Here is a 13,814-nt window from a genome sequence, read left to right as displayed (position 1 = left end):
AGCAGAGCAGGTCCGAGGGAGATCTTTCCCATCTCCTCACTGGCAATGCTATGTGCCCTAGGTGATTAGGGTGTGCCCAGGCACACCCTGTGCGCATGCCTATGTCACCGCCACATCCACCACCACCTCAACCTCCCTCCTACTCCATATGGGCCTCGTCCTTCAGAGATGAAGAAGAACATTGTTTTATTTTTCTGTTTTTTTTTGTTGTTTTAAGTTATTTCCCTATCCACATTTGTTTGCAGAGCACTTGCCATGCTCTTAATTACGTTTTGCTGCCATTTGCAGCACTCTAGCCCTTTCCTTTGGTGTTTTAGAGCCATTTTAGTGCCTTAAAGTTCGGGTCCCCATTGACTTCAATGGGGTTCGGTGTCCGGGAAAAGTTCGGTAAAAGTCCGGGACACGGACCCGGACTTTTTTTTAAAGTTCGGCCGAACCCGTCGAACAAGGACATCTAGGTGTCCGCTCAACCCTAGAAATATGATCAAAAAATGTGTATGTATCTCAGACGTACGGAAGCACACTAGGCCCAAATTACTATTGTTTGTACCCCTAAAAGGCTGAATGAGGAGTAGGAGGAGTATGGAACAGGCAGCACCCTCAAATCTTCAGAAGTATGAGATGAACCCCAAAAACTTGGAAAGGTGGATCTCACACCTACCAACACAGACTATCCCACAATTTAATTGATCCCCAAAGGTTTTGATTGAATAGCGGAATAGGAAATATGATCAAAAAATGTGTATGTATCTCAGACGTACAAAACCACACTAGGCCCCAATTACTATTGTTTGTACCCCTAAAAGGCTGAATGAGGAGTAGGAGGAGTATGGAACAGGCAGCACCCTCAAATCTTCAGAAGTATGAGATGAACCCCAAAAACTTGGAAAGGTGGATCTCACACCTACCAACACAGACTATCCCGCAATTTAATTGATCCCCAAAGGTTTTGATTGAATAGCGGAATAGGAAATATGATCAAAAAATGTGTATGTATCTCAGACGTACAGAAGCACACTAGGCCCCAACTACTATTGTTTGTACCCCTAAAAGGCTGAATGAGGAGTAGGAGGAGTATGGAACAGGCAGCACCCTCAAATCTTCAGAAGTATGAGATGAACCCCAAAAACTTGGAAAGGTGGATCTCACACCTACCAACACAGACTATCCCGCAATTTAATTGATCCCCAAAGGTTTTGATTGAATAGCGGAATAGGAAATATGATCAAAAAATGTGTATGTATCTCAGACGTACAGAAGCACACTAGGCCCCAATTACTATTGTTTGTACCCCTAAAAGGCTGAATGAGGAGTAGGAGGAGTAGGAGGAGTATGGAACAGGCAGCACCCTCAAATCTTCAGAAGTATGAGATGAACCCCAAAAACTTGGAAAGGTGGATCTCACACCTACCAACACAGACTATCCCGCAATTTAATTGATCCCCAAAGGTTTTGATTGAATAGCGGAATAGGAAATATGATCAAAAAATGTGTATGTATCTCAGACGTACAAAACCACACTAGACCCCAATTACTATTGTTTGTACCCCTAAAAGGCTGAATGAGGAGTAGGAGGAGTATGGAACAGGCAGCACCCTCAAATCTTCAGAAGTATGAGATGAACCCCAAAAACCCCAAATATCAATCAGCTCTGCTGCAGGCCACAATTTAATTTTTTTTAACCCAAGGCTGTATATTGAATAGTGGAATAGAAAAAAAGTGAATGATTTCTGAAACCACTCAATATTAGCACATGTGAACTGAACACAGCAGTGTATGATCAGTCACTCAGCACAGCACAGCTGAAGGAAAAATGCTGCACACAATGCCTGACAGAAAAATACTTTTCTCTCTCCTCCTCAGTGGGCAAAAAAGATTGTGTTCACTGCACCCCAAAAAGATTGTGTTCACCGCACCCCAAAAAGATTGTGTTCACTGCGCCCCAAAAAGATTGTGTTCACTGCACCCCAAAAAGATTGTGTTCACAGCAGCCCACACACAGCAAAATGGATGTGGACCACTGACACCTGCCTATCTCCTATCCCACACCACACAGCAATATCGATTGTAGTTTGTAGAACACACTGTCTGACCCTAAAAATCAGCAGACTCTGTCCCTAAAAGGATTGATAAGATCGTAGATCGGGTGACTGAAACCCCCCCCCCCCCCCCCCACACAGCAATATCGATTGTAGTTTGTAGAACGCACTGTCTGACCCTAAAAATCAGCAGACTCTGTCCCTAAAAGGATTGATAAGATCGTAGATCGGGTGACTGCAAACCCCCCCCCCCCCCCCACACAGCAATATCGATTGTAGTTTGTAGAACGCACTGTCTGACCCTAAAAATCAGCAGACTCTGTCCCTAAAAGGATTGATAAGATCGTAGATCGGGTGACTGCAAACCCCTCCACACAGCAATATCGATTGTAGTTTGTAGAACACACTGACCCTAAAAATCAGCAGACTCTCTCCCTAAAATGCCTACAACTCGCCCTGCCTAATTCACTCCGACCTGTCCCTCAATTCTATCCGGACACAAATGTTTTTTTTTTCCTGTCTGTCCCTAATCAGCAGCCAGCACGTATGTGTGCTCTGTCCCTGAACTAGTACACAGCAGAATGACGCAGCGGCGCTCGGTCTCTCACTTATAAAGACATGGTCACATGCTTCAGACGGCCAATCACAGCTACTGATACATTTGTAGGCATGGCTGGGATGGCTTAGGCACACCAGTTAAACGCTTGTTGATTGGCTGTTGAAAGCCCGCCATGAAAAGCGCGCCAAAGCATGCAAAACCCGGAAATAAAATGACCGAACACAGATTTTTACCCGAACATACAGTAAAGTTTTCGGGTAACAAAAATCCAATTATTCGGTACGAACACGAATAATACAGTCCGTGTTCGCTCAACCCTAGTTGGGAGACAGTAACTTAAAAACACTAAGATTCAGACTGCAGCTGCCCCAAGAGGGAATAGGAAACCTTGGGATATGTGTTCTGTATACATGGAGGAAGTGTCACCATCTAAGTGCAATTGGTCAATTGGTCTAAAAACAATTGAAGCCAGAGATAAATGACACATTTGGTGAAATTGTAAAAACATGTATCCTTGTGGAAACTATGCAGGGCTCGGCAGGGTCGCAGCTGGGTCTGTAGGAGCCACTGGGAGAGGACACCTGTTTGGCTGGCAAGATGGGGACAGCAGGAGACTGTGGAGATCAGCTGAGGGGATGTACTGTGGGGATGGAGGTCCGGTCAGCAGGCTGTGGTGACTCCACTGATGGAGACTCTGAGAATGGTTACTGATCAGCCATGTGGCAGTCTGCCATCTCGCCGCTCCGGCTCTAGCCCTGCTTTACTCACGGACATCAGCTCTACCATCCCAGCCTGCTGACAGGACTACAATCCCTTTGCTTCACCCAGCTAGCTGATTGAAACAGACTCCTGCCACCACTGCCATCAGTCACCATTCTCAGAGTCTCCATCAGCTGAGTCACCACAGCTTGCTGACCAGACCTCCATACCCTCGGTACATCCCTTCAGTTGATCTCCACTGTCTCCTGCTGTCTCCATCTTGCAGCTGACCTGCCACCATCCACAACACCTTCCCAGCCAAATGGCCTGATCCTAGAGACTCAGCTGCAACCCTCCTGAGCTCTGCATATTTTCCACCAGGATACATGTTTTCATAATTTCACCAAATGTGAGTGCCACCTTTCATCTCCGGATTCAATTGTTTTTAGACTAATTGCACTTACATGACGGCACTTCCCACTCCTCCTTGTATAAAAATAAGCCACATTTCTCCTGTCAATAAATGTCCGTGGGACAGGAGAATCTGTTTGTAAATTTAGGAGTGGCTGGCTGCCCCTTTCATGGCTCAGTGTGGTTATTACATTTTCACAGCTAACAGTTCCCCCCTGCAGAAATGGGGGAGGAGAGAGAGTGGATCTGCTCTTCTTCCTGCCACCCCTCTCCACCTGTTCCTGGTCATGAAGGGGTAAATCTTCTGGAGGTCAAGTGGAATTCCAGTTAAAAATCAAAATCTCAATCCTTTATTTGTTAGATAAATAACATACATTTTTTGTACGAAGCACTTTTGGATTGCTAAATGCTTGATTAGAAACAACCATCTAAACAGACATTCAGCAATTCCTCCTCTCTGTAACACACAATGCTTGCCATGTGCAGCTAAATGTGCCTGTTCACAGTAGCGTTGTCAGTGTCCGTTCTCCCTTATTGGCCAGCCCCACCCCGCTTCTCCCCTTCCAGCCACTTTCTTCCCCTTCCAGCACTACTCCATCTCTGTCTTACCACCCAGCAGCCCATTGGCCACAGATCAGCAGGCACACGTCACTTCCAGAAGTGAGGGTGCTAGCTTTGTATGTACTTCCGCACTGGCTGCCATTTGATCCTGAAAGGAGGGGATTGCAGGTGACATGATAGGGAAGACATCATCTCGAACAAAGATATAATAAGGCAATTTTTTTTTAGTGTGGGGCATATCAATCAATTTTAATTATAATACTTATTACTTGGAACCATTTAGGACTACATGGGTTTACAAAAACCTGTATCCAAAATAAAAAAAAAAGTGAAAGATTTACCTTTAGTTAAACTGTAATACCTTCCTGCCTTGCCTATACTACAATGACAGCCGGGCGGGAGCACTGTTGTTCTGGGAGGACGTCATATGAGTCTCTTTTTTTCTTTAACAATAACAAACATGTTATACTTACTGCTCTGTGCATAAGTGGTTTTACACAGATTTGCCTGGATCCTCCTCTTCCCGGGTCCCTCACTGGAGCTCCTGGCTCCTCCCTCCCGCCGAGTGCACCCACAGCAAGCAGCTTGCAATGGGGCCACCCAAGCCGAGTTGCAGCCCTGTGTGTCCATTAAGACATGGAGCCGCTGTTTGACCCCGCCTCCTCTCTCTCCTTATTGTCTAACTGACTTTTATTGACTGCAGGAGGGAGAGTCCCAGACAGCTGAGGCACTCGTGCACATCGTTGGATCGAGATGGGGCTGAGGTAAGCATTAGGGGGGCAGAAGGGGCCTGCTGCACACAGAAGGTTTTTTTTTTTCTTAATGCATAGAATGCATTAAGATAAACAACCTTCTCCCTTTAAAACTACTTTAAACCCCATTGACAATCTGTGGAATGACTTGAAGCCTGCAGTCCACAAACGGGCACAATCAAATTTAACTGAACTTGAGCAGTTCTGCAAAGAAGAGTAAGCAAATATTACAAAGTCTAGATTGGTCACAGCAATCATTTGTTACAGGGACAATTTCATTGGCCCTATACCCTATTCCGTGATCTACTATCCAATGGACACCGTAATCACAGAGCGTGCATGAGGTGCTCAATCATGAAGACGTTTTAATACGCCCTCCCGAATCTAAGAAGCAGTTAAAGGAATTTTAATTTAACAAAAAAATATTTTTATGTTTTATTTGAAGCTTTATTAACCACTTGGTGCTCATGCTATAGCTGAAAGATGGCTACAGAGTGAGCTTGAATTGGAGGGCGTACATGGACATCCTTCCGTTCTTGTGCTGCCCGCGCATCCCCTGCGACACGTGGGCGGCACACTCTGTGATCAACGAGTCAGCCAATGACAGTGCCTCATCGTTAGTGCTGCCTATCAGTGTTGCCTATCAGTGCCACCTACCAGTGCCTATCAGTGCCTATCAGTGCCACCTCTCAGTGCCCCTCAGTGCCTCCTATTAGTGCAAACCACTTAGCCACTGTGCTGGGACATTGGGTAGGTGTTGGTGCACTTGGGGAGTTTACTATTCCTAATGCTAAAGTTCATTAGGAGGATGAGACCAATGAGGAAGAGGGGGAAGATCTTGCTGCCAACTTCCATCAAACAACAAGGCAGTACCACAAAGTCGAATGGTATGCATCTGCAACCATGTCATCCAAGGCATTCAATGTCTTTCCCAGGAGATGCTGCCTTTGCTTACTGGACCAAATGCCTGTGGTCAGGTGTATCCTGCTGCGAACCGTGTGGTCCAGCAACAGAGACACATTTCAATGTGAAGATGGAGAGCAGAGATTACTTTCTGGGACATGTGAATTGACTGGTACCCACCATCCTGGTGCAGCATGGGCTATGCAGTGGCAGAAGGGGGCAGTTTACACTAGCTTGTGCAAGAGCAGTTGAAGTGGCAGTAGTTTTACTAAGCTGCCATAAAAAGGCTGGGCATACTTCTGCAACATTTTTTTCTGCACCAGGACCTAGGGAAAGTCCAACTCGTGGGTACTGCTTCCACTGGACTGTGTTGCCAAGTCATGTGCTTACGCATCACCATAGAATCCACACATACAAAGGATTTTAGATCATAACTCTGATGTCAGCAGCAGACTCATCTACACAAAGCCTTGAACTGAAAACCTTGAAATAAAATTAGCCCACACTGTAGAGATGACTAAACGGCCTTGGTGGTTTGCTTTTTTCAGCAGTGCATCAAGAAGCATTTGGATTGACGCTACTCTCTGATCTTGAAAATCTTTTACCTCACTGCCATTTAGCCTCTCCTTCTGAGCTTTCTTTCTCTTCCAGAGGGCATAAGACTACCTTTACTCTCCTGGCCTTGTGCCTTTCCTGGGCACCACTTGGAGTCTCCTGGCACTTCTGCACTAATCAGGCACTTTTTCCAGTTCAAATCCATTGGTTCAATGTGAGTTGGCAGCAAGAGCAAACAACAGTCCCTGAAGATTTCCACATCTGCCCCACAAAGACCAAAGCAACAAACAACCAGGCCAGCACATAGCCTTAAGTTGAGCCCACTAACAGTAAGCTTACTGTTATCTTTCTCTAGCAACTTTATCAAAGCTAACATTCCTCCCTTTATCCCTATACTAATAATGTCCTCACATCTGTTCTGGTGTTCTCTGGTAGGTTACTGTAAATGGGCTCGCAGGGGGCATGCTGGCTAAGCATTAGTTTGTCTTTATCAGAGCTCCTAAAGGTGGAGATGGGACAAAAACCTTAGGGGTCCCAGTTTTCATTTCTGCAACTGGCATTAGGTCACAGTTCTGAAACTGAATGCAACTCACACTCAGGATTGCCCCTCCAAAGGGCTGTTAGGGCAGAGCTACAGCATTTAGACAGTTTACAATGTAGTAGACAAGAAAGTAGTTGTGTCCAGGTAGGCTGGCAGGCTTCAAAGAAGAAAGTAGTCAGGTCCAGCCAAAGGTTGTGGCAGGTAGCAAGCAAGAAAGTAGTAAGGTCCAGGCAGGGATCAAGCCAGGTTGCAGGCTAGAGAGTAGTCAGGTCAATCTGGAAGAACAAAAACAAGCAACTGACTGGTAAGTATTATAACTTTTAGCTAAAGCCTACATACTTTTATGTTCAGAGGACACACTCAAAGTTGTGTTTTGGAACCTAGGAAGTTCCAGATTCTTGCAATCCTGAAAATCCCAGTCGAGATCCTGCAATGATTCCTAGAAGACCAGAGGCGTAACTAGAACCTTCAGGGCCCCGGTGCAAGAAACCATGAAGGCTCCCTGGACGGAGCCCTTTCCTTCAAGCCTGGGGCTCTTCCCACTGATCCTGGGGCCCTTTACTCTCGTTGCGGGGCCCTTTATTACCGGCCTGCAGCGGGTCCCTTTCACAAGTTCTGCAGTGGGCCTCCTTCCTGCCATCTTGGGGCCTCCCTACGGTGGTGTATTGCCAGGGCCCGGTCACAAGTGTGACCTTGGCGATCCTGGAAGTTTTTATCATTTTATTTTATTTTTTACAATGTCACTGGCTATGACTCTGTCCATTCAGAAAAAGAAGGAGCTCCCGCAGCTACAGGAGGAAAAAGATGGACAGTGATTTCTCTACATGCTGCCCCGGCCGGCGCCGCCCCTCCTATCCAGGTGTACAGGGGAGCCGCACAGGCCCCCTTGGAGCATGGGGCCCGGTTGCAATTGCAACCCCTGCAACCCCTGTAGTTACGCCCCTGTAGAAGACCCAGCAGGGATCCTGCAAGCACTGTAACAAAATATCTCATGTGCTGGCAGTTGTAGTTTTCAGCCATGTGGCCTACTCCTTGCACAGAGTTTTCTCTATGAAAAAAAATGATACACATAGAGATCAAAATCTGGCGCAGCGCTGCATAGAAACCATTCGGCTTCCAGTTTTTTTTTGTCAAAGTCTAAATGAACAAGCTGAAGTTTGAAACTGATTGGCTACCATGCATAGCTGCCCCTGTTTTTGCACTCTCCAGTTTTAGTAAATTAACCCCATAGTCATGGTGGCTCTACATACCAGTTCTTTATACAATGTGTCTATTTACAGGGAGTGCAGAATTATTAGGCAAATGAGTATTTTGACCACATCATCCTCTTTATGCATGTTGTCTTACTCCAAGCTGTATAGGCTTGAAAGCCTACGACCAATTAAGCATATTAGGTGATGTGCATCTCTGTAATGAGAAGGGGTGTGGTCTAATAACATCAACACCCTATATCAGGTGTGCATAATTATTAGGCAACTTCCTTTCCTTGGGCAAAATGGGTCAAAAGAAGGACTTGACAGGCTCAGAAAAGTCAAAAATAGTGAGATATCTTGCAGAGGGATGCAGCACTCTTAAAATTGCAAAGCTTCTGAAGCGTGATCATCGAACAATCAAGCATTTCATTCAAAATAGTCAACAGGGTCGCAAGAAGCGTGTGGAAAAACCAAGGCGCAAAATAACAGCCCATGAACTGAGAAAAGTCAAGCGTGCAGCTGCCAAGATGCCACTTGCCACCAGTTTGGCCATATTTCAGAGCTGCAACATCACTGGAGTGCCCAAAAGCACAAGGTGTGCAATACTCAGAGACATGGCCAAGGTAAGAAAGGCTGAAAGACGACCACCACTGAACAAGACACACAAGCTGAAACGTCAAGACTGGGCCAAGAAATATCTCAAGACTGATTTTTCAAAGGTTTTATGGATTGATGAAATGAGAGTGAGTCTTGATGGGCCAGATGGATGGGCCCGTGGCTGGATTGGTAAAGGGCAGAGAGCTCCAGTCCGACTCAGACGCCAGCAAGGTGGAGGTGGAGTACTGGTTTGGGCTGGTATCATCAAAGATGACCTGTGGGGCCTTTTCGGGTTGAGGATGGAGTCAAGCTCAACTCCCAGTACTACTGCCAGTTTCTGGAAGACACCTTCTTCAAGCAGTGGTACAGGAAGAAGTCTGCATCCTTCAAGAAAAACATGATTTTCATGCAGGACAATGCTCCATCACACGCGTCCAAGTACTCCACAGCATGGCTGGCAAGAAAGGGTATAAAAGAAGAAAAGCTAATGACATGGCCTCCTTGTTCACCTGATCTGAACCCCATTGAGAACCTGTGGTCCATCATCAAATGTGAGATTTACAAGGAGGGAAAACAGTACACCTCTCTGAACAGTGTCTGAGAGGCTGTGGTTGCTGCTGCACGCAATGTTGATGGTGAACAGATCAAAACACTGACAGAATCCATGGATGGCAGGCTTTTGAGTGTCCTTGCAAAGAAAGGTGGCTATATTGGTCACTGATTTGTTTTTGTTTTGTTTTTGAATGTCAGAAATGTATATTTGTGAATGTTGAGATGTTATATTGGTTTCACTGGTAAAAATAAATAATTGAAATGGGTATACTGTATATTTGATTTTTGTTAAGTTGCCTAATAATTATGCACAGTAATAGTCACCTGCACACACAGATATCCCCCTAAAATAGCTAAAACTAAAAACAAACTAAAAACTACTTCCAAAAATAGTCAGCTTTGATATTAATGAGTTTTTTTGGGTTCATTGAGAACATGGTTGTTGTTCAATAATAAAATTAATCCTCAAAAATACTCATTTGCCTAATAATTTTGCACTCCCTGTAGTCTTGCACACTTGCAATACTCTAAAGTCAGTTTCACAAGGCACTCCCCTGTTGACTACAACAAAAATATGTGAGCCCCATGTGGGCATCAGGAGAATTGTCAGCGTCAAACCCATTGGGCCAAACATGGAGTGGAGAAGACAACATCACTCACTCATATCAATAGACATGTTTTGATCTTGGACCACTTATAAGACTGTGAGCTTCAGGGGGGGCTTCAAACTTTCTCCTCAACCACTGCTAAATTCAATTAACACATCACAAATTTCTCTTAATAATGCTATGAGAAATATCCAACTACAACCAGCACTCTTTGTTATGGTTGGAGATAAAGAGGACCTCTGTTACCATGATATGGTGAGAGAAGTAGGGTCAGCTCTCCTATAGACTTTGTTACTCCCCTCCGCCCACATGTTCTGGGTCAGTTATCCATTAGGTAATAAAACCAGGATTGGGAAGACACCTTGACTTTTAGAAACAAATCTGCAAAAGTAGCTTTCGCATTTCTATCTTGTCTTGTCAATTTATCTAGAGAATCGCAGTGTCGTATTTTTACTCTGAACTCTTTTAGTAACATTATTTCAGTAAAAGGATAAACCTGTCTGCAGCACAAACACTGAGATGTAAATGTAGAATTCATTGTCTGGAATCACTCTATAGTGTATATAAAGAGGATTTGAATGGCTGTATCATCATCAATGTCACCCTCCCTGTGCCGTGTCATGTTGCCTGATCCTGAGCTATGCAAACCTCTCTTCATCTCATGTCTTACGTTGGGGTATTATTATCTGGTGTCGTTATCTGGGGGTGTCATATCTGCAGCTCTATCCTCCTGTTATTCTTCTACAGTACTGCTCCGTGTGTTCCTCCTGTGTATTGCACTTTGTAAATCGGAGATCCAGAGACCTTTCCCGGCCTGTCATCTGGAGCTCGCTGCAGCCCTTGATGACTATGAATATGTGCAGGACGGAGACATTATCATTGGAGGGGTTTTCACTGTGAACCATTTTATGTCAGCAATGGGACCGAGGGGAGATTATGTTAACAGTTTTATGTTATGTCTAAGGTAAGCAGTATTGGGATTCTAATCATGTATTATATTATACATCAGACAGAGGGAAGTGTACAGGGTGCAGCTCCAGAGAAGTCACACAATCACACAGATAGAATTACTCATGTCACCTGTATTCTGATCTGCAAAAAGCTTCACAATATGATAGAGAATAAGACAAGATTCTGGAGTGAAGGTTTAGTGATTTTATTACTAAATAATAATGGATCTGTTTTGGAAGGTTTTTGGAATGCATGTCATAAAGGGTTAAGCATGCATTTGTCTTGTTTGATTGCTAATGTGTCTTGACTGTGCATGTGAGATTTTTCTACACCTACCCATTGTATGTGTCACTGTATCTGCTTTAGGTGTGTGTGTGCATGTTTCTGACGTCCCAACTATTCCCAACCCTTTCCTTATATAGCTGGTACCGGCTTGGGGAGCGGTCATTTGGCTATGTGTACTGTCATGATCAGTTGTGTGTATCTAGTCATTGGGGTTTTTATATTCAACTAGTCTGTGAGTGTTGGACATCATGATTGCTGATGAATCTATAAGGAGGCACATTTTCGAGATTTTTCTTTTTTTTTTTTTAATAAAGGACTTGTCTGACATTTGATGTCTTTATTTCTAGGTTACAATTCTTTTTTGTGTGAATGAGAAGGAGTACTATGTAACCCTATACTTATTCACGTGGTGGAGGGGGGTACCTGAAGGCCCAATTATTACTAAAAATGATGCTGGTATTACCTACAGGAGATGAAGCTCTTATCACCCCATGGCAAGGCACTCCCCATTGTTGAGGTCATGTGGCCAGGTTTGGTTCAGGAGGGTGGAAATACACTTCTCTTCCCCCGCTCCTGGCCACTGACCAGCCAGGCTGTGTGCTCCAAGTAAGGGTCTAGTATGGATTCTCTGGGGGATGTCATGCAATTTTTTTTTTTCTTGCATGAGATCCAACCTTAAAAGCCTTAGCAGACTTAACCACTTAAGCCCCGGAAGATTTTACCCCCTTCCTGACCAGGGCCTATTTTGCGATTCGGCACTGCGTGATTTTAACGAACAATTGCGCGGTCGTGCGACACTGTACCCAAACAAATTTGACGTCCTTTTTTTCCCACAAACAGAGCTTTCTTTTGGTGGTATTTGATCACCTATGCGATTTTTACTTTTTACGTTATAAACAAAAAAAGAGCGTCAATTTTGCAAAAATAACAATATTTTTCACATTTTTTTATATGAAATTCCCCCCAAAAAAATGTAAAAATCAAATTTTTTTTAACATTTTCGGCCAATTTGTTTTCTGCTACATATGTTTGGTAAAATAAATCGCAAAAAGCGTATTTTGATTGGTTTGCGCAAAAGTTATTGCGTTTACTAACTAAGGGAAAGATTTTTGTCATTTTTGTTGTTTTTTTTTAACGCGTAATGGCGGCGATCTGCAATTTTTTTTGCGGTACTGCGACATTACGGCGGACAGATCGGACCCTTGACTGACATTTTTGACACTTTTGGGGCTACCAGTGACATTACTGCAGTAATCAGTGCTATACATATGCTCTGTTACTGTAAAATGACACTGGCAGTGAAGGGGTTAACTTTTTTTGAGAGGGAGAGGTTATGTGTGTCCCTAGGGGCGTGATTCTAGCTGTGATTGGCTGTGGCTTGAGGTGTATGAACAGTGATCAACGGTCCTACATAGTAGAACCGTATGATCACCATTCATACACAGGGGAGAATGACAAGCGGCTTGTTTACATTAGCCGCCTGCCTTTCTCCCGCTCTAACGGACGATGGCGAGTGACCGGCGGACATCGGGTCCACCGGTCACACGCACATGGGGGTCCGTGACCGCGCGGGAGCGCGCCTCCGGCGGCGCGCACTCGCTCCCTAGACCCTCACAGGCTAGCGACGTAGCTTAACGTCGCTCTGCCTGTGAGGGGCTGACTGCCGACGTAAATAGTTGTGCGGCAGTCGGCAAGTGGTTAAAGGGCCTGGTATGTATTTTTGGGGGGACTCTAATTTTTTTTTTTTTTTCACTTTTGTTGTAGGATGTGCTGCAGCAAAAAGGACATTTACAAAGAAAAATCTAAATAACACAATTTAAATTGCTGTGACATTAAATTTAGTGCCAGCTTCATATTAAAAAATAAAAGAAAAAAAAAACACAAATCCCTCCAAAGGTCCCCAAAATAAATTTCAGACCCTTGTACTGTTTTTTAAACAAAGAAGTCCAAAATGAAATGTCATTTGCTAGCCATTTATAAAAATGTTTCCTTTGTAAATGTCAGTGCTTTTGAAACACTTTCTGAGATGTGCCCCTTCACAAGCAGGATAAGGTCATCCCCTAGGCGTGTTATTTAACTGCTTTCCATCTGGCGATTGCACAGAAATAACAGGGCAGGAGCCTAGATGTGGGTAGATGTACCCATACGTCCTCCCGCTCCCAGAAACCCCTTTGTTTTTCTTTTCTTCAGCCTTTTGTACTTCCTGGACAGTGAGTATGGCATTCCTAGGGGCAGCCATATACCAGTAGGCTAAGCTTGCTTGGCTTATAAGAACAGCGACTGTTATAGGTGACGCTGACAGGAGCGACCATTACAGTACACTGTAAGTCCAAACATTGAAAAAGTCTCACACGTGTGGTATTCCCATACTCGGAAGGAGTGTATTTTGTATACTCCTTCAAAATCAGAAGATGCTCCTTGGATTTTGGGTCCCTCTATGCATCTAAGCAGCAAAAATGTCTGGTATCACCATACTAGGAAATAGTAGAAGAATGTGTTTTAGGGTGTAATGGTAAGTATGCCTATGCTGTGTGTGAGAAATAACTTGTTAAAATGGCAACTTTGTGAAATAAAATCAAATTTTATTTACCTTCTTCATTTTCCAAAA

The 13,814-nt window shown here is 44.3% G+C and overlaps 1 protein-coding gene across 1 annotated transcript in view; it reads left to right on the top strand.

Annotated features, from left to right (window-relative positions):
* Positions 1–13,814, top strand: part of LOC309550300 (vomeronasal type-2 receptor 26-like) — a gene marked incomplete at both ends in the record, with an annotated part of 67,610 nt that overhangs the window by 23,749 nt on the left and 30,047 nt on the right. Inside the window, one exon of the mRNA XM_082250702.1 lies at positions 10,718–10,934. Coding sequence (XP_082106828.1) covers positions 10,718–10,934 — 217 coding nt within the window. The remainder of the gene's footprint in view (positions 1–10,717; positions 10,935–13,814) is intronic.

This window comes from Pelophylax lessonae (assembly GCF_965119305.1).
Source record: "Pelophylax lessonae genome assembly, chromosome: 3".
Lineage (NCBI taxonomy): Eukaryota > Metazoa > Chordata > Amphibia > Anura > Ranidae > Pelophylax > Pelophylax lessonae.
This window is presented reverse-complemented; position numbering and strand designations above follow the sequence as displayed.